Here is a 19614-nt window from a genome sequence, read left to right as displayed (position 1 = left end):
CGTTGTTGATTGATTCACATTTGACGCCACATGAGAGTCAAGTGTAATAAACTTTGTGGTGAAAATGTTTACTTCAGAACTGAGTGAAGCAATAAGATGGAAAGAAAATTAAAATATTGTATTACTTCTGCTGTTTCCCCTTCATAGGGTCTTCAATATTAAGATTTAAAGTAGTACAAAAGTAATGTATTTAAGCTTGAACTAAAATAATTTAAAAACCAAATTATAATATGAAGTATTTTATTATAAAAACATGCCAAAAGTAAATGCAGATCTTAATGTAACAGCTCTTTCTTATGAAAAAGTTAAATTTAAAGAAAGTTATTTCTATAATCAAGATAAATATTGAATATATTTGAAGTTGTTCTTTTTTAAAAACATCAATTAAGAGTATTTAATCTATGTAGAATTATGATTTTCTCTTTTAAGAAACGTAAAAATGTTCACTATATAAATATAATTTAATGTCTTAAGAAAAAAAGAACCTTTTTTAATTATGTTAATCAAGCTTCACCCAAGATAATTTCTATTGTTTTCGTTCTAAATATTTTTATAGTTTATTCCAAGTGACTCATCATTAAGAAAGCGGCGTGTTTAGAAAATAAACATTTCTTGCAGCGTCTGATCAGTTTGCAGATACAAAGGTGAACGTAACAAACATTTGGTCATTGAAGGCACCAGGATATATTTGGAAACGACATTCATCACTTGAGTGCGATTGAACTGTAGGGGGCGCGTGTGTGCGATTGAACTGTAGGGGGGCGCATGTGAGCGATTGATCTGTAGGGGGCACGTGTAAGCGTTTGAACTGTAGGGGGCGCGTATGAGCGATTGAACTGTAGGGGGCACGTGTGTGCAATTGAACTGTAGGGGGGCGAGTGTGAGCGATTGATCTGTAGGGGGCACGTGTGTGCGATTGAACTGTAGGGGGCGCGTGTGTGCGATTGAACTGTAGGGGGCGCGTGTGAGCGTTTGAACTGTAGGGGGCGCGTATGAGCGATTGAACTGTAGGGGGCGCGTGTGAACTGTAGGGGGCGCGTATGAGCGATTGAACTGTAGGGGGGCGCGTGTGTGCGATTGAACTGTAGGGGGGCGCGTGTGTGCGATTGATCTGTAGGGGGCACGTGTGAGCGATTGAACTGTAGGGGGGCGCGTGTGTGCGATTGATCTGTAGGGGGCACGTGTGAGCGATTGAACTGTAGGGGGGCGCGTGTGAGCGATTGAACTGTAGGGGGCCGCGTGTGTGCGATTGAACTGTAGGGGGGCGCGTGTGTGCGATTGAATTGTAGGGGGGCGCGTGTGTGCGATTGATCTGTAGGGGGCACGTGTGTGCGATTGAACTGTAGGGGGCGCGTGTGTGCGATTGATCTGTAGGGGGCACGTGTGTGCGATTGAACTGTAGGGGGCACGTGTGAGCGATTGATCTGTAGGGGGCACGTGTGAGCGATTGAACTGTAGGGGGGCGCGTGTGAGCGATTGAACTGTAGGGGGCACATGTGTGAGATTGAACTATAGGGGGCGCGTGTGAGCGATTGAACTGTAGGGGGCACATGTGTGCGATTGAACTGTAGGGGGCGCGTGTGAGCGATTGAACTGTAGGGGGCGCGTGTGAGCGATTGAACTGTACTGGGCATGCGTGTGCGATTGCTCTATAGGGGGTGCGAGTGTGCGACTGATCTTTGGGTGGCGCGTGTGCGATGTCCGTGAGCATCTCGATCAGCAGGATGTGAAGTCAAAAATAAATATTCTAAACGTTTGCAGTTATGGAGTCGATAAGCTATAAACAATTTCAAGTTTAGGACAAAAAAAACGTACCGTGGCGACTGCGGAGAGGAACTCATGGTGTGTTGAAGGCGATTCAGTCGCTGGCTTGTGAGCGACGACAACAACATAAAAAAAGATCACAGTTTCACAGATTGACAGAATCACAGAACAGGGACGATAGTCTCTCAAACAGTAGTCAGCTCTGGATCGTCCCACACAAACATTCATCTTTGTTGATTCAGTGATTGGACTGTAATGGCACCGACAACCGGCCGATCGCAGAACAGAATCGTACGGATGTTCAGGTCACCCCCGACAGCGAGAGGGGTCAAAGGTCACGTGCAGCTCAGCTATGTCCGGTCGTCTTTTGACACTGAGGTACCTGGTAGGTCTGATCCTCCGCCGGCGCCGCCTGCCCGTTGGCGTTCTTGGGCGTGTCGTACTCCGACGCGCCGGACTGACCGCTGTCCGTCCTGGTGAGCAGCGCCGAGGGGTGGCAGTTCATGTCCACCACGATGGGGGTGGCGTACTCCACTCCGGACGCCGGCAGCGGCTCCGCGTAGGCGTGATACACGTCCGGGGAGATGGGGGCGTCGTAGAGGTCCGGGTCGGTGTAGCCCGGGTCGGGCCCTTCGTCCGGTTTGAAGGTGGACCGAGCGCCGAGCGTCGTGACTCCACTGACCAGAGGCTGGGCGTATTCTGGAACCACAATCGTGCTCATCAACTACACAAACATCTGAAACTAGTGAAGCACTCAGAGAGCGCAGACCTCTGCCAAGTCTCACTTTTCTATTCCCACTACAATACCTTTATCTATACGATTGAACAATTCTTTTAGCATTTGTAGCATCCTAGCATTGAGCGCAAGTTTTGAAAAACCAACATGTAACTTCTTAAGTTCTAATAAAAAAAATGTTTTGTTTGTGAAATAAAAATACATTTAAAATGTAAAATAAATGTACATTTGTGTGCCTCAAGAAATGTAGTTAAAATAATATTACAATACATGTACTACTTGTTTACATGATTTACACAAAAAAAAAAAACAGAATTAGACACTTATCGTTGTAAACACAACACAAGAATTTGTTGTAGCAGAAAAAAATGAAATAATATGAATCAAATAAGGAGATTAATATAAAATATAATAAAAACTTAAATAAAAGAGAAATAAACTTCAAATGACATAAATAAATATTAATTCAAATAAAACACATTTAATTAAACATTATTATTTTGATCATCTTGTAGACATGGCTGCCTTTTCTTTTTTCCTACCGTTTGGTTCGACAGATCCTTAAAACAGTCTTGCAAGTTCAAGGTTTTAACCATTTTTGAAGAAAAAAATGCTTCAGGCAATGAATTACTGATCCTTCAAAATATGTTTGGATTCAGATGGTCATGAAGAACTTTCGTCTCTAATATTTTAAGTTTAGTCAAATCTTGTTTGGAGTCATTTTACAAACACCGTCACTCACAGAACCTCGTGGCAGAGGTAAGAATGGGGCACGACCGGTCACTGACCTGCAGGCTCAGCATGGAGTCCTGGGACGGCTCCTCTCCCGGCGAGCCGACCCACCTCGCTGCGGCTGTAGCGAACAGAATCCTCCGTCTCCACCATCTTGGACGGCAGCAGCTGCTTCATGCTCTTCCACCAGTCTGAGAGAGATTGGAGTCGTTACTATGAAAGTCGGCGTGAACCAGGAGTCCAGACGTACCTGTGCGATCCCAGTGAGGAAGATCGTACGTCCCTTCAGAACTCTTCTTCCTGCAGGGAGGACCAAGTCGTTGATAAGTAACCAGAACCAAACTTTATTAACTAATTTTTATGTTCATTGCCTACCTGTTCTTCCAGTGCCAAGCACAGACCATAATCAAGATGGCCGCCGTCAGAACCATGGCTAACACGGGCACCAGAACCGCTGCGAGCGCAACATCTGTAAACAAAGATTCAACCGTAAACATCACTTTATTTTAAGGTGGCGTTGATGAAATGTCGTCCTAAACGAGTGACGGACCGTTGCCGGTCTGCGGAGGCATCGTGGTGTTTCTGATGTCGGGCGTGTGCGTGGTCAGTCCGGGTCGTGGCGGCCGCTTGGTTGGTCGCGGTGCCGGGCGTGGCGGGTGAATCCTCGGCTCCGGCCTCCGGCTCACTAGAAAAGACGTCCCATCGGTAAGAACCGACTCAGAAAGTCCCACAATGCACTGCAACAGTTGTCGGTTTAATTCTGGTCTATTGAGCTGACATGAGCGATCCTTTTCCCTGATTTTAAATTCTATAAATTAAATGATTATTTCTCCACACCGACAATATTTTTCCTTTAAACATTTTTTTTTACTAGTGTCTTTTTTGTCATAATTCAAATGTTTCTTTATACATCTTTGTCTCAAAAATGTCCTGCAATTATTATTATTTACTAGTATTATTGATTTATAATGAAAACATGTATAAATTAGTATTAAAACACTTTACAATACTGTATCAAATATTATTTGAATTTTATTTTATTTACCTTTTTATTTTTCCATAGTTAATATTTCAACAAAGTGTGTATAAAATCAAACCATTGTTCATGTTATTTACAATTTACATAAAAATATTTAGTGTTCATTTTCATTTTGCGTTAAAACTTCCATCCGCTAGATGGCAGCAGTCAAAACTTCCTGTGCAGCTAAATGAACAATGAAATCCCGCCCATGGCTGAGGACGAGAGGATACAGTCGACTCCAATAGCTTTTAAAGCTGATGTTTGGACATATTTTGGTTTCAAAATAAATGAATGCAGTTAAAACGTTAGTCATGTGGTCTGTAAATTATGCAACACCAGAGTCAAGTTCTTGACAATACTACAAATATATCCTTGTTACTGCAGTATCACGATATATTCAGAACACAAAATATATATCTCTTTATTTTTCCAACATTGGGGAAACTCAAGATATATGAAGTGATAGATTTCTTTTTTTTTTTTTTAATCAATTTATCGTCTTTCTCACCTGTAGGGATCTGACATCCCAGCAGCTCCAGCTTGATGGCGATCCTCTGGTGCCAGAGCGAGGGGCAGACCCGGATGTACCGGGCCTCGATGGGAGGGATGAAGTTGTTCCTCACCTTGTTTAGGTAGTTCATATTTCCCTGGAAGACCTGCGGAGCAGAAGGCTGAGTAAGTGGCGAGTCGCACACGGAGGTCTCTCATCAATTATCCAAGCCCCCGGTGAGTCTGGCACGAGCACTCAGTCCAACCACTTCCTGCCATAAACATCCCTCGGTCAATACCGGTTACCACGGAAACCGTTTCAGAACCGACCCCGCAGCTATCTAGAGTGTCTCCTCTGTCCAATTATAGTCGATGGTGCAGCAGCACTGGTCGATGTTGGAGTTACCTTGTCGTGTGTGGAGTTTGCTTCCTTGTAGTTGAACCACCGCTGGTTGTCGCTGCTGTACTGAACCCGGTACGCCGACACATAGTAGGGGAACTCTCTCACGGTGGAGCCGGTGGTGGTGATGCCTGGAGAACGGTTTAATTGCAACATAAATAGTGACTTCTATCGTCGTTTCCTGAGTGTTGGACCTGGTACCTGTGACCCTCTTCTCTCTCTTCAGGTCCACCTGCAGCCACTGGTGCTGGTCGTTGTTAGCGGGGGACCAGGGGAGCCCCTCCTTTTTCAGCCGGGCCCCCGACGTGGACCACACGCTCTGCTGACCCACGAGGTTGTTCCACTCCCACACGGACGAGGCAGACAGCTGAGTGTCGGCCACGACGCCGGACTCTAACCCCAACGTCCCATAGCAGCCTGGGAAAAGTGTAGGACATACGAAAAATGTACTTACAAAAAAAAATGTATTCATTGAAAAATGATATGAAAGCCTTTCTTTTCTCCAAATAACGGATTTGATAGGTGGTGAAAAATGTAAATTCGAAAAAAATATTTTTTTTTTGCAGTCAGTGGAGCCTGTAATGTGTAGGTCAGGGCTGTCAAACCTAATCACACAAGAGACTAAAATATTTTATAAAATGCAAGTCATATGTTTATTTACCAAACTTTCCATAACAGGCAGAATGACTCAGACCAATTTGTCTTAATTATCTTCTTTATTCTCGGTTTAATTGTAGACATCAATTATATATGTTCCTCATCTTAAACATTGAAACATCTTTATATGTCACAGGAATAAACCTCCATTGTGCAAACCATTATTATTATTATGGTCAGGATTTTGAGTTTGACACTGTTTTTGACATTTGACATTGTAATTGATTTTAGTTTTCATTTTAATGATTAGAATCTTAAGTTAATGAAAGAAACATAAGATGCGACTATACCCTTTAAATCTTTCAGTAAATGCTGTGTATCGTGATGCATCGTTGGCTAAATATCGTGTATCGCTACAATGTTGTCGTTACTGCTGTATTAACTAGTAATGTTGATGATAATTTTGTGTACTTTTAGGTTGAAGTCACTCGCATATTAAGTTTAAATTGAGTTTGAGGAGCTTCAAGACAAAATGAGATTAAAAGAATGAGACTGACCGTTTGTCCTGAAGGTGAAAAGGCTGTTGGACAGAGTTCCTCTGAGGAAGAAGAAGATCGAAGGGTTATTGAACGTCATACACGGCTACAAACAAGTGAAGAGTTCCAGGTCGTACTCGGTGGAAGTGACGTTGTTGGCCAGAGAGCCAGAGTACTGAGGGATGCCCTTGCTGGTGACCACACTGATCCGCCCTCCCACGGCATTGGACACCACACCAGCGTGGACGCCCGCCACACACAGAGGGGACGACTGGAGGACGAGAAGAAGAGATGCTTCCGTGAATAAGGCTTTCGTAGACTCACACCGCATTCCAATTCTCATCTTAGCCCTTTTGCGTGGCTGTGAGACAGAGGTTTGTCCCAATTCTACGTTGTATAAAGGGGTAAGACGAAGGGTCAGCTAGCCCTTGAAAACGAGGGAGGTCGAAGACACATTTGAAACGAAAATGATGCAAATTTGCAACCATGGTGAAGCAAGAGAGCAACAAGGAGCATTCTTAGAAATTCAATTCATCGTCATTTGTTTGCAATTTCTGAACAACAGAAGAAGATGCTAACGATAGCTTTGACGCATGTGTTAAATCACTTATTTCACATTAAAACCTTTGCTATTTTGTTGATAGTCCTTGATAATAAACTATTTGAGAATATATTATCCGACATTATATTAGATTATACAGAGTCGCAGAGTAAACACTAGAACTTTGCGTCATGACTGCTTGTGACGTCAACATTTTTTGAGCGTTCAACCACATCATCATTGTGTAGTTCCAAGATTGTCACAATTATGTTTTTGGTTTGCATTTATGCAAGACTAGGAGTAGAGCCCTCGCGTTTTTTTTAAACTGGCACATCAAGCACGGAGACAACAGAGTTCAGGACAAAGAGATGATCCCCTTAAGAGTTCACATAGAAGTCTTGAATGCAGCGACACACGTTTACACTGCAGCAGACACCGATGATGCCTCAGCGCGTCATCATCCTTATGCCGTCTGGCTCAGGTAATGATTCACCACCGGATAAATTCCTCAGTCCGAAAGGGACCCCCACATCACTGGGAATTGGACCCTCCCCGGCTTAACAACTGGTGGAGTGTGGTGGAATTCTCTTCCTGGAAAAAAAACCCACAGTGGAATCCACAGCTGACCACCCGAGTTTCCCACACTGACACAGAACACGTCTGAGGCCGCGACCGCCGGATCAACAGCCAGTCACCTCCTCGTCGCCACATCCGATGAGCTGACACACAAAGCATCTTCCACAGACGCACACGAGAACCAGCTAATGAAGACGTTTCTACAAAGACCTCCCAAAATCTTGCCAGGATCTTTTTTTCTCCCAATGACTATGATGCTCGTTTGAGACGTGATGTTGCAACGACGGAGACTTATTTTATATTTATAATAACATTTTAATTATATTTTTGAAACATGTTAATATGAAGATATATAAGAATCATAAAAAAAATGTGTTATATAGGACACTTCCAGGATATCCACAAGGAAAAAGCAACGTACCATAAAAAGATTTAATTGGATTTTTAAAATACCTAAAAAGGAGAAGCAAGAAAATAGTTCTAATGTTAGGAATAATGGTACAGTTGAAAAATAACAATACAAATGAATAAAAACGAAATTTTTAAACAAATAACATCACTCATGAATGACATACATTTTTATTGTGAGAAAAATATGCATCTTATTCAGAAAAGAAAATGTAAATATTAATAGGGATAAATTCTAAAGGTAAAAAGAAAATTTAAAAAAGTATAATAAACACTTTTAAAATGTTTTTTTTGAACATGCAAATTATTTTGAGGAATTCTAGTTGTTGAATAGATATCATTTTAAGTGAAACAAATGTTTTAAGTACTAATTATTTTTAAGAATATAATTAATTTATGATATAATGATCTAGATACGTACAGTATAATGTCCTAAATAGATCAGTTTTTATTTGGGGCTTTATTGTTGTTGCCGTTTCATAAAAAAACAGCAGAATTGTCATTTAAATTCAGTATCATAGTCGAGCGATCTGTAACCACAGATGATTTATGGAGTGTTAACTCACTCACACTAGTCACATTACATTTTTACACTTGCTCAACACAAACCACATCCTACTCCTGACGCCAAAGCAAACTTGATTGCTCCATCCAAACTACCACAGCGAGGGAAACACTGACCACGAATGCCAAACTTTTGCTGTCATTCAACCGCTATAAGCTAAAAGAAAAAGTGATTCATCTGAGCAGCATCTAAACAAGAGCTCACTCTTTTTGTTACAATCCTTCCAGCAAACCAACCATCATAAAAAATGGCGAAAGCATTTACCGTCTGTAGTATGTTTGGCGACGGTTTGCTTTAAAAGCTAATTGCTGCAGCTGTGCATCATTTAAACACTCATCTCCGGCCTGAAACATCGATTGTTTCGCTCCACCTCCAGACAAACAAGTCCAGCGGCAGCTCCTCTCTTATCTAATCCCACTGACTCACCCCCCAATCTTGTCGCTCCGTAACAAACACTTCACACACGGCTCGCCGCCCCGTCGCAGCTGGAGCGCATTAGCTGGATATTATTTTCGGCCAAACTATTATCTCACCTCCCTCTCACCCCTTGACCCGGGCCCCTCCTCTGTTCCTCTCCCTCATCCTGCGAACCCCAGAGTCAACAGCCGGAGGCTTGACACGTACGACTCCCGACCCAGCAGGGACAGTGCAGGGTCATCGGTCCCGGACTCTGGGGTGACTCCCACGGAGAGATAAAATAAGTTGAGCTCACATATAGAGACCGATGATGAAACATCAGTGGGTTGCTCCTCAGCGGCCATTTTAATCCAGAGCATGACATCATCAGCAGACGGGAAGCTTTTGTTAAAAGCAAAAATCCTTGCGTTTATTATTATTTTAACTTTTGCAGTCGTTACGGTCCATTAACCATCAATTCTGGATCATCTTTGATGAAAACTAAATTCAACTAGATGGTGGTCTCTGCACTATTCTCCTTTGTTTTGAACAACTGTTCTAATGAAACATCACATTATTTTTAAACTGATGGCGCCACCTACTGACCTCTAAACAACATGACACCGTTTCATGAAGCTTCATCAGCACATCACTCATTTCAAGGCCACGCTTTAAATCAAAACCCTTCGCTTCCGTCATGACTGTACCTGGACTAGATCTGTAGACACTTTTGATGGGTTTAGAGGTTGATGTTTAAGTACTTTTATTGTGCTTCGTCCCATTTTGTCGGCTACAAACTGTAGAACACGCCAAGGCCAATTTGTCTTCTGCTAGCAGCCAAGGCTTTGTTTGGTTTCATTTCATGTTTTTCTCTTTGTGGTTTATATGTTTCTTTCCCTGCATCTACCTTGCTTCTGTATTTATAGCTTCTATCTTATTTTGCAGTGTGTTCTTCTACTGTAACATGCTGAAACCTCAAATTGTTGTACAATCAAAAATAAATAATGAAATGGTCCCATCATCAGTTTTCATTGTAATACTATAAATTCCCATCCATCCATCCATCAAACCATCCGTCCGTCCATTCATTCATCCATCCATCCATCCATCCATCAAACCATCCGTCCATTCATTCATTCAGCCATCTAACCATCCGTCTATCCATCCATCAATCCATCTAACCATCCATCCATTCATCTAACCCTCTGTCCATCCATCAATCAAACCAGCCGTCTATCGATCCATCCAGCCATCCCAACTAAGTGTGACAACTTGATCTCTGATTTTTGCAAGCACATAACAAAGCCAAATACAGTCTTGGTATGTTAAGTAACATTGTTGTGCCTGAACTATTTAACGGAACGACAGTGAAACTAGTTCAGATTTTGAAACATGAACTTAATGTGGTGTTTTTTAAGCCGCATGAACGCTTATGTGAACACATTCATTCTGTGAACGACACACTCTCATTTCATCTCAGTCCGTTGCCAGATTTCCTAAGAGCATTTCAGGCCGAAACCTGCTGAAAATTGTGAAATATGAATTACTAATTGAACTAGTTGGGGTTTTTTTTATTGCTGAACTGACCTTTGAACTAGTTTCCCCAACATCATGTACTACATCGTTTTCAATTATTTTTTGGTTTGTAAAATCCCAGTTGTGATAAATATTTAAGAAATGTTGAGCATGGTGAATGCAGATGGGGTAACTAAGAAGTGATAAGATGTACTCGGGTTGGCTTTAGTGATCTGGATTCAGGATTTCTGGCTTACCACTGGATTTCATAAAACACCTTTACAATCAATGCACAAAAGTGTATCAAAATAACTCGCCATCAGAGAGCTTAGAACCAGAGCCAGAACTATTATTGAATCAGGGAAGTTTTTAGAATAGTTATAGTAGTTAAATTAATTTGATTATACTCTGTTTAAAGTCATATCCATCTTTAATTAAAGAGAAATAAAGGGTGGGTTTTACGACGCACAACACATCATGGCGGACATATATGGAGTACGATTACTGCCACCGTTTTGAGCGAGTGTGTCTCGGTTGTTGTTCACTCAAAACCTTTTTTTTTGCGCAAAATCACTCTGCTGCGCACTCCATCAGTCATACACGTGCATTCAAAATGTCATTCACGCTCGCTCTAGCCGTCCTACACACGCTCAACTTCTTTGCTGCGCACTAAACATTTTTCTGCTCACAACACGCGCAACATGCGCTGCTGCTTGAAGCCTTTTAAACATCATTTGAACATCGTTACCATGGGAGTGAACAGAGTTGTCAGAACGCTTAAAAAAGTTTGACTTTATCTGACTGTTTTGTTGACATTCCCTTTAGCACAGCCTTATCTAGTGAATGCATAACGCAACCACATTCAAACGTTTTACTGTATCTTTTATTCTATGCGCCTTATAATCTGGTGCGCCCTATTTATGAAAACAGTTCTTAAATAGGCCATTCATTGAAGGTGCGCCTTATGATCCGGTCCGCCTAATAGTGCGGAAAATACGGTAGTTATCATCTCTAACGTTTCGTCCTAAAAAAGGAAAATCCTTCACACCGTTAACTGGACTCACCTCTCTGTAGCCGTTAGGAATGGTTCCGGAAATCTCCTCTGTAGACGTCAGGCAGCCGGCCGGACAGTATTTACTGGACAGACAGAGTCGTCACTACATTGTAGTTCGATCACGGACGTCCCTTAATGAAGGATAGATTTACCTAAACTGCTCCTCTGGGAAATCAGATCCTTTGTCCAGGCAGGTGATTAGATCTGCGACAGGAAAACAAACTGTCAGAACATGTCGACGCTGACAAGTTCGTCCCAGACGTGTAAAGGGAGGAAGAAGCTCCGGCTCCAGTATTCAACTCTGCCATCTAGACAGCAGTTTATTTAATCTGCTTTAAATTATAGTCAATTACCCATCAATTTCCTGCCCACTGAAGCACACTAAACTCCATTAAATAAAAGTAGCATCAAAGAAGTAAAAAAAAAGAAAAGATTGATGACGACTAATGATATTAGGGAGACACATTGTCCACCCACACTGGCCTCTCCTTGTGATAAATGTCCACTAGAAAACATAAATGCTACCATTTTTTAGATTAAGAGCGTCTGTTTAGAACCAACTACGCTCGTAAATGAAGATGCCTTCTTTATTCCCACTTATGTCAGAAAACCTGCAACACAACAGCCACACATGTGTGACACACACAGCCTCAGACACAAAGGGAGCTCAGGTTACTAAACAGCAGAAAGGGGGAAGAAAATATTAACGGTCTCCATGGCAACCCTCACACCCAGACTCATAATAGTGAGCGCAGCCAAACTTCAACACAACATGGATTTTTTTCCTCCTGCGAGAGATCCCTGAAGGAGACTTGCATACCGCTGTGTTCGGTGGTGGAGTAGGACAGGTAGAAGCCGCGCCCGCCGTGATGGGTTCCGCTCATGAACTGGACGGTCACTTGGTTCCAGGAGGACTCGGGAGGTTCTCGGACTTTCAGGTTCAAGCCGCAGTACTTGACTGTTGAAACACAAGAGACCATAGGTTTTTCTTTACGCGTGTCGAAAGAGAGATGTGGCGATCAATACAAGTTGAGTGTCGGAAAGGGTTAGTGTAGCTTCCTCACTCAGGCTGAAGAAAGAGACTAAAGCTTTGGACAGCTCTTCCTTAAAGTACAGCTGAGGTGAGAGACTCAAAGAAGAACCACTTCTCCTCTATCTACCAGGATGCCTCCTCTTTGAGGGGCTAATGGTAACTGGGAGGAACCCATGGGTCGGACCAAAAACTTGATGGAATATGGCTGGATCGCATCAAAACATTTTTCTATTAAAGTTATCTTAACTAAAAGAAACTAGTAACATTTTCAGGAACTTCCTTTTAATGTGAAAAATGTTAGACTCAAATTACCATCTGGATCTAGGAAAGACTTGAAGGATTCTATCAAACCGTGCAAAATGTTCTCTCTTGTTTACAATGCGTGTTGTACAAACAAGTTCCAGAATCCTGATTCTCATTTAAATGTAAGATTCCAAATCTCCAAAATACCAATTTCAAAACCCCAAGGACAAAAAATCCACCCCCAAATTTAAAATAAATATGTTAATTAAGGAGAAAAATGCAACAATAATGTTAAAATATGCAACAATTGACTAAAGCACACATTAAATATTTATAAGAAAAAACTGCAACAATGACAACAAGATTAAGGTCTGAGGTAGTAAAAAATAATTTTGGTGGTACAGTTCGTAGATTTTGGAATTTCAATATCTACTTTTGACAACCCTATCCAATTATGATGATAAAATTAATTCAGGTCAATAAAGTTGCGTGACAAATCGACGTGTGATGAGTGGAGGTCTGCGCTCACTGAGTCGCTTTCTAGCTTTGTGACTGGATGGATCCATCTCCATACCTGTGATGGATCTGCCCAGATTGCCCCCTTATCCTTACCCCATGTAGCTGTGACAGGCTGAAGGACAATTTTACAATAACAAAATGTCCCCATTCATCCCATTTTTTTAAATAGGTCATTGATTGTAAATTAAACAGAAATGATGCTAGTGATGATTATCTATTTTTAAAATTGTATTATAATTTTATAGCCAGAAAATAACATTCCCTACAGTCTTTATACTCATCTCTGTGTATCATGTCAAACGAGCTGAAACGTTCCACTTATACGACCAGATATGGATAATTGATTGAATTTAGCAGAACATTTATGCAACATAAAAGTCCGTACATGGTGTACAATATATGTATAGACATATTGTCCTGCATGACGTTAAATGAGAAAGCAGCTCAGATGTTAAATAAGTAGCTCACGAGAGGTCGATGTAAATTCAAAAGACGGTTTAACAAACATCAGAAAGTCACACTCACCGATCTCGCTCCGCTGTGGTCCAACGCCGTCGTAGAGGCGGAGGTAGTTGACCTGACAGTCGCCGTCTTCGATGTCCAGCTCGGCGAAGCGGAAGCGGATCCTCTTGCCGGGCGGGACGCTGATCTCCCACACACACACCGAGTTGTTGGGGTAGGTTCCCGGGTAACCCAGCGAGGAGAGGGTCCCGCTGCTGGGGCCGAGCACACTGGGACCACAGCCATCACCTGACGAGACAGAAAGAAAAATGTAGCATTAATTCTCCTCATGAGATGCACATATTAAGAATGCTTCACCTCAGTGTAAAAGGTAAACCTTTTAACTACGTTAATTAATTTTTACTTGTTGTTTTTTTAAAAGAAGAAAAACTGTTAGTTTTCTTTTCCCCGATACCTCATTTAAACCTTTTTAAACACTTACAGTATGAATTAATTTGTTTATTTCAGGCATAAAATACAATTTAAAAACATACAGTATCTAAATACAAACAATGAAGCAATGTCTTAAAAAGGAGCATAATAGAAGTAACTAATAGAAGCCTTCACCTTTCTTACTTATCTATTAATAAATATATACTTTTAATGTTATTTAGAATTAATATCATAACCAAAATCTTGAGTGGATATTATGAATAAAGAATGATTGCATATATATTAGTTACACAATGAGTATCAACACTAACAACTTTTTTAATGATTTATATTAATTATTTGCATCAACCCTTTGCCCAGCCCATTCCATAGATCCACAACAACAAATAAAATACACATACTTTTTTTCAACTAACAACTATTTTAAAGTGAATTCATAACATTTTCTGAATCAGTATTGTTGAATACATGTTATAATGTATAATACATGTCATCTTTAAACTGAGGCAATCACTCATCACACATTTTATGAACTCTACAGCCATTAAATCATAATAAAAATCAACTATATATGATCGTGGTCATAAAGGGGTTTATAAAGAACACAATACATTTCTAAATTCCTACTCGACAAAGAAGTCCAACTGGCTTGAACAGCGTTAAGTTGGCATCTGATTTTATAGACAAAGCCAAACTTCTGGCTGTGTTGTTGAGAACATTCACTCACTTTGACCAGAACATAAAACTTAAGAAAGAGCCGTTGAATTTTATTTGTTTCTGTCAGTTTAGCAAACAGAAAATCCCGATCCACCTAAATGACGTTTAGGTTTGATTTCTTTTTTTTTTTGTTGGGTTAAACACATGAGCTAAGACTGTTTAAGGAGAAGTTTGTTTCCCCTCGATGTTACGCAAGAGCTCCTCCGTGGACACTATCCAGACGAACAGGACAAAAACAAAGCCACTTCCCTCGCTCTGACTCATGACTATTACTGAACAACTGCATGATGTTCAGCAGGCATTCAGGGGCTGGTAATACGAGGCAAGTTCAACCAGGGTTTCTGTAAGATAAGAAGCTCAACCACTCTTGTGTGCTCGGCTGGGGCCACAAGATTGTGTTTTTAACCAAGCTGGCTCCACTCATGGAGACACTAGCGGTGCAAGGTTACCATTTGAAACAGAGTCACGTACCTTCAAGGACTACAATCATATACAGGTGGCCTGGATGTATTTAGATTCGATTCTGTCTTTTTTTAATCAAATTGAAACTCTCACAGACCAGATATTAAATTACTTATTTGTGGTTTTCTGCTTAGCTTTGTCATCTAAAGTAGGGGTCCTCAACCTGGATTGCTGGTTTAATATCTGCATTATATTCACGGACCATCCTTTAGACAATAACAGTAAAACTAAATCATATAAAGTTTGTTTTAATCATTTACATTAATTAACAGGTTTATTTTTTAAGAAAACTTGACTTGAAATGAGCGTCACATACTTATATTATTTCAGGGAAACTACAATCTTTTTTCAAAACAAATAAAATGTCAGACAAATATTCTACTGTTATTTTACTAACGTTACTAGTCCCAAGACGATGAGTTGGGGACCATCTACAGCCTTCTAAATAAATTAGAATAATACAGTGAATTAAAAGAAGCAGCTGAGATCAAGTCACCACTTGCTATCTTACTGTACTTGTTTTTGTATCCTTAAAGTAATATATGGGCCAAAATTTCACTCATTTCCTTCTCAACCTCAAGTAGACTACGGGTTGGGACTATTTTGCAGAGTAATCTGCCCCTTTTTTTGAGTTCTAAACAAAAATGTAAGTCAATTTTTATGTATTGCCTGATGCTCAGTTGTCTTTGTCTTACAACTTGGTCCAAAAACACTTTAAAACATCCAAGTGGTCGTAACATCCCTCTTGTTGCGACACCTCGACAAAAGGAATTGCTCCAGAAACACTTCAAGTCTATATATTAAGATTGTTTTTAGCAGAAGTTAAAGGTGAACATGCTACACAGACGGGAAGTACTCCAGGTAAATGTTCTAACTGTCTACTGTCAACACTGGGAGCAGTATAGGAGTAATTTGATGTTTTTAAGTGTCTTTTTGGACATATTTGAAGACAACTGAGCTTCATTTGCTACATTAAAATGAACAAACATTTGTCTATAACTCTAAAAAGGAACAGATTACTCTGAAAATAATCCCAACCCTTATTCGACATGAGGGCGAGTAGAAAATGAGTGAATGTTGGATGAACTATCCATTCAAGAATACTACTGCATCTCAACCCATTCACTACCGTCTTAAAAGCCGAATATGGATCCTCGTCCACTTAATGGATGCGTCAGTCAGCTGTCGGGTCAGAGAGGACAAGAGTATAGTGCTTTACACACTTCGTATTAGAATTAGATTAGCAAACAATGGACCTCAGAACTATTGAACTGTGAGCAATAAAACTGTTTACGAACTACAGCAGGATAACTATTTACAACTGAATTTATTGGCATTTCAAAGCAATGAGTGGTGTCGAAAATCATGTTAATATGCATGAAACTAAACAAAGATGCATATGGTACACCTAGACCAGGGGTGTCCAAACTTTTGAACCAGAAAAATCTAACACACTTTTCTCACTTAAAAATTTAAAAAAAATGCTGTTTTTCTGCAAGAAAACAGTTTATAGTGCATCTCTACCAAAGCTGAAAAATGAAAGAAAAAACATAGATGTATAGTATGTATAATTTCACTTTCTTTTTGTTGACATTGAAAAAAGTATCGTTCAGTAACTTGTATAGAAGTAAAGGTTACTCAGCCCTATTTGTGGCATTTAAAAAGTTTTATCTTTATACCATTTTTAAAAAGTCTCTTTAAAATGAAACTGTCAATTACACAACTTAAAAAAAAACATTACCAACTACATTTGATTCATTTGACAACCATTTGACCAATATGTGGAGACTATGAAACGTTAAAAAGTGATATGAAATGTAGTATTTTTCTTGTTAAGTAAAGTTATGACAACCAATCCACGTGTTTACACTCGTACCCCCAAGACACCCCACCCCCAACCTCATAGCACCTTTCGCCACATGCTTTAAAACACACTTAAGTCGTAGTTTTAAGTAGAATATTGAGTTTTCTTATCGTATAAACATTGAATTAAAGGAATTGAAGTAAGAGAATGTCTTAATCTAAACGTGGAATGGACGCGTCAGAGCGCACACCAGAGTCCCTTTAAAAAAACATAATGTATCGATTTATGTGATAAAAATGGGTCGACATTGGATTTTTTTTTACTTTTGTTTGATAGTTTAGTTTCGTAGAAGAGTTCGGCGAACGACTTATCCCGAAAACCACCGCCTAATCGTCCCCAAACTCGCTTTTTTTCCAGAACCGGTTCGACGTGTTTCGAGTGTTCACTGGGTCCGTCCCCGGGGCTGAGTCGCTAAAGGTTCGGGGAAACAACAAGACGACCTGTGGACGGACACGAACCTTTCTGGGCTCGACAGCCTTCCGCCGTGAGAATGATGAGAATGGATAGGACGAGAACCCCGGCGGCCTCAGTCGGTCCCCTGCCCACCATTACTCTGCCCATAGCAGCCTGCAGTCCGAATGCATACTGCTCGCTTCTGGACCGGCTCCGCCTCGGCCGGGGAAACTCACAGCACTGGTGGGTCCGAGGAGAGGGTCCAGGAAAGTGGGAAAAGTCCTCCCGTTGGGAATTTTTTTCCGTCCCGTCAAAATTTCGCGACACCCGCAGAGGAGGTAAAGCTCTCCTCACTCTCTGGATCTACTTCCTCCGAGCGAAGCTCCTCCTCGAACTGAAGCTCGCAGACCCCTCAGTCCCCCAAGTGGTCTGAAGTGATCCCACACTTCACAGCAAAATTCTATTTTTTGTAGGTTTTATGTCATAAATATATCTACAGGAAGTACAATTTGAAAATATTTAAAGAGCAACTAATGTGAAAACTCTCCTGACTCATGACTATGTTTTGAACTTATTACTTTATAACTGAAATCTTGGCGAACGACAGGTTACGAGAGCGGAGTCCATCATGGCGTAAGAATGGGCTTCACTCCTCCTCCACCAGCCGACTGTAATCACGCCCCTCGCTTTGTTTATACAACGAGTGGAGACTTACCGGGATCGAGGACGCTTAGTGACAAACCTCGATGCTATGACCAATCACAGCAGAGTGGGTGTGGCTATGGTAAACAAGATTTAATCTCAATATGTGTTTTCAGTGGGCGGGGCTTAAGCACATTGTTTAATGTAAACATCTTTATTAAAAGAGTTTTGTACAACAGACTCATACTGATGAGAACAATAGAGGTCCAACATCTATTTAAGACACACTTAAATCCACAACAATTAAAAGCTTCAATAATCACAAACTTCACAGCTCTTCTTGTACAGTGTTGTTCTGCAGACTCGTGATCAGATCTACCTGGTAACTCGCTAACACACTGTTGTGTTTAGTTTAAAATGTTTCACTTGTGTAGATTTCTAAGCTCTTCATTGTTATTGTCTACCCTTCCTGAGGTATTACCCACAAGGTGCTCGGTGTTTGGACATGTAATTAGCATGGACATTACTAGCTGAACAACATGTAGCCCAGCAGTGCTAAAGTCATCAGTTTTGCCCCCCTTCAGTCTCCCGTCGGTTATTATCGAGCTTTTCTCTCTGAAATAATGGATTGTAATTCCTGTTATTCCTCTATCTAAACGAGATTTTACCTCTAGAAAAACAGAGCCTTTTCAGTGGGCGGGGCACATTTTCTAATGTAAATATTTAAATAAAAAGAGAGTTTTGTACAAACAGACACATACTGATGATATATTAAAAATATTAAAACCCTTTTTTTCCCACATGCACAGTTAGATATTAAAATTCCAATAATTCAAAAATATATTTAATAAATACATTTTTTTAAATATAGAAATGTTTGTATAATAGTGCCACCTTTTATTTTATTTCCCTTATATTCTGTGACTCCTGTGTTTGTCTTATGTTGTCTTGTCAGAGTTCACTTACTTACTTACCATGATTGGCTGAAAGTTTGCTCAGGTACTCTTTTTGCTATTGACTTGTGGCACTATTATACCGATATTTTAATAATAAATTGAAATACTATTATGAAAACATAATGAATTTAGATTAATGTATCTTTGAATTATTTTTATTAGAATATCAAGTTAATAAAAATGCAGTCATTTTGATTCGTTTTTTTTTTTCAGTTCAAAAATGTAATCTACATTTCAATACAAATGATCGAATTTCATTATTCCAAAAATTAATTCAATGCTTAAAAAAAGATAAATCAATAAAGAATTTTAAAAATTCAACATTTCAAGATTGTTAAATTCCACCATTTTATAACCGATTACACTATTATACTTTCATATATACCCTCCATTTTGAACAGCAACATTTTGACCCTTTAATAAGTTCTTATGCCAAGAAAAAAACTGATTAAATGGTAAAAACAGTAACAGGAAAAGACAAACGTTCCCTCCTGAACTTTAATTATTTCGTTTTTTTTCTGTCAATGTCCAGGTGTTTTGGCTGGTGTGGTCGGACTCACA

General features: G+C 40.3%; 1 protein-coding gene across 1 annotated transcript; it reads right to left on the bottom strand.

Annotated features, from left to right (window-relative positions):
- Window positions 1-1268: 1268 nt before the first annotated feature.
- dcbld2 (discoidin, CUB and LCCL domain containing 2) lies at window positions 1269-17817 on the bottom strand. Its single transcript, XM_087803669.1, has 15 exons — window positions 17521-17817; window positions 13651-13875; window positions 12151-12288; window positions 11483-11534; window positions 11341-11413; window positions 6413-6546; window positions 6297-6337; window positions 5344-5559; window positions 5149-5273; window positions 4762-4909; window positions 3783-3917; window positions 3608-3701; window positions 3483-3532; window positions 3289-3423; window positions 1269-2463 (listed from the first exon to the last, which is right to left on the bottom strand). Exons 1-15 carry the CDS (start codon window positions 17621-17623, stop codon window positions 2111-2113), a joined length of 2022 nt encoding a protein of 673 aa, XP_087659795.1. The 5' UTR covers window positions 17624-17817; the 3' UTR covers window positions 1269-2110.
- Window positions 17818-19614: the final 1797 nt, after the last annotated feature.

This window comes from Callionymus lyra, chromosome 12 (genome assembly GCF_982586985.1).
Source record: "Callionymus lyra chromosome 12, fCalLyr1.hap1.1, whole genome shotgun sequence".
Classification (NCBI taxonomy): Eukaryota; Metazoa; Chordata; class Actinopteri; order Syngnathiformes; family Callionymidae; genus Callionymus; species Callionymus lyra.
This window is presented reverse-complemented; position numbering and strand designations above follow the sequence as displayed.

Coding starts and splice junctions, on each gene's coding strand:
- dcbld2 (XM_087803669.1), bottom strand. CDS start 17,623: ATGGGCAGAGTAATGGTGGGCAGGGGACCGACTGAGGCCGCCGGGGTT. Junction 12,289..13,650: donor ACCACAGCGGAGCGAGATCG/GTGAGTGTGACT, acceptor GTGTTTCAACAG/TCAAGTACTGCGGCTTGAAC. Junction 3,424..3,482: donor TCCTCACTGGGATCGCACAG/GTACGTCTGGAC, acceptor AATCTCTCTCAG/ACTGGTGGAAGAGCATGAAG.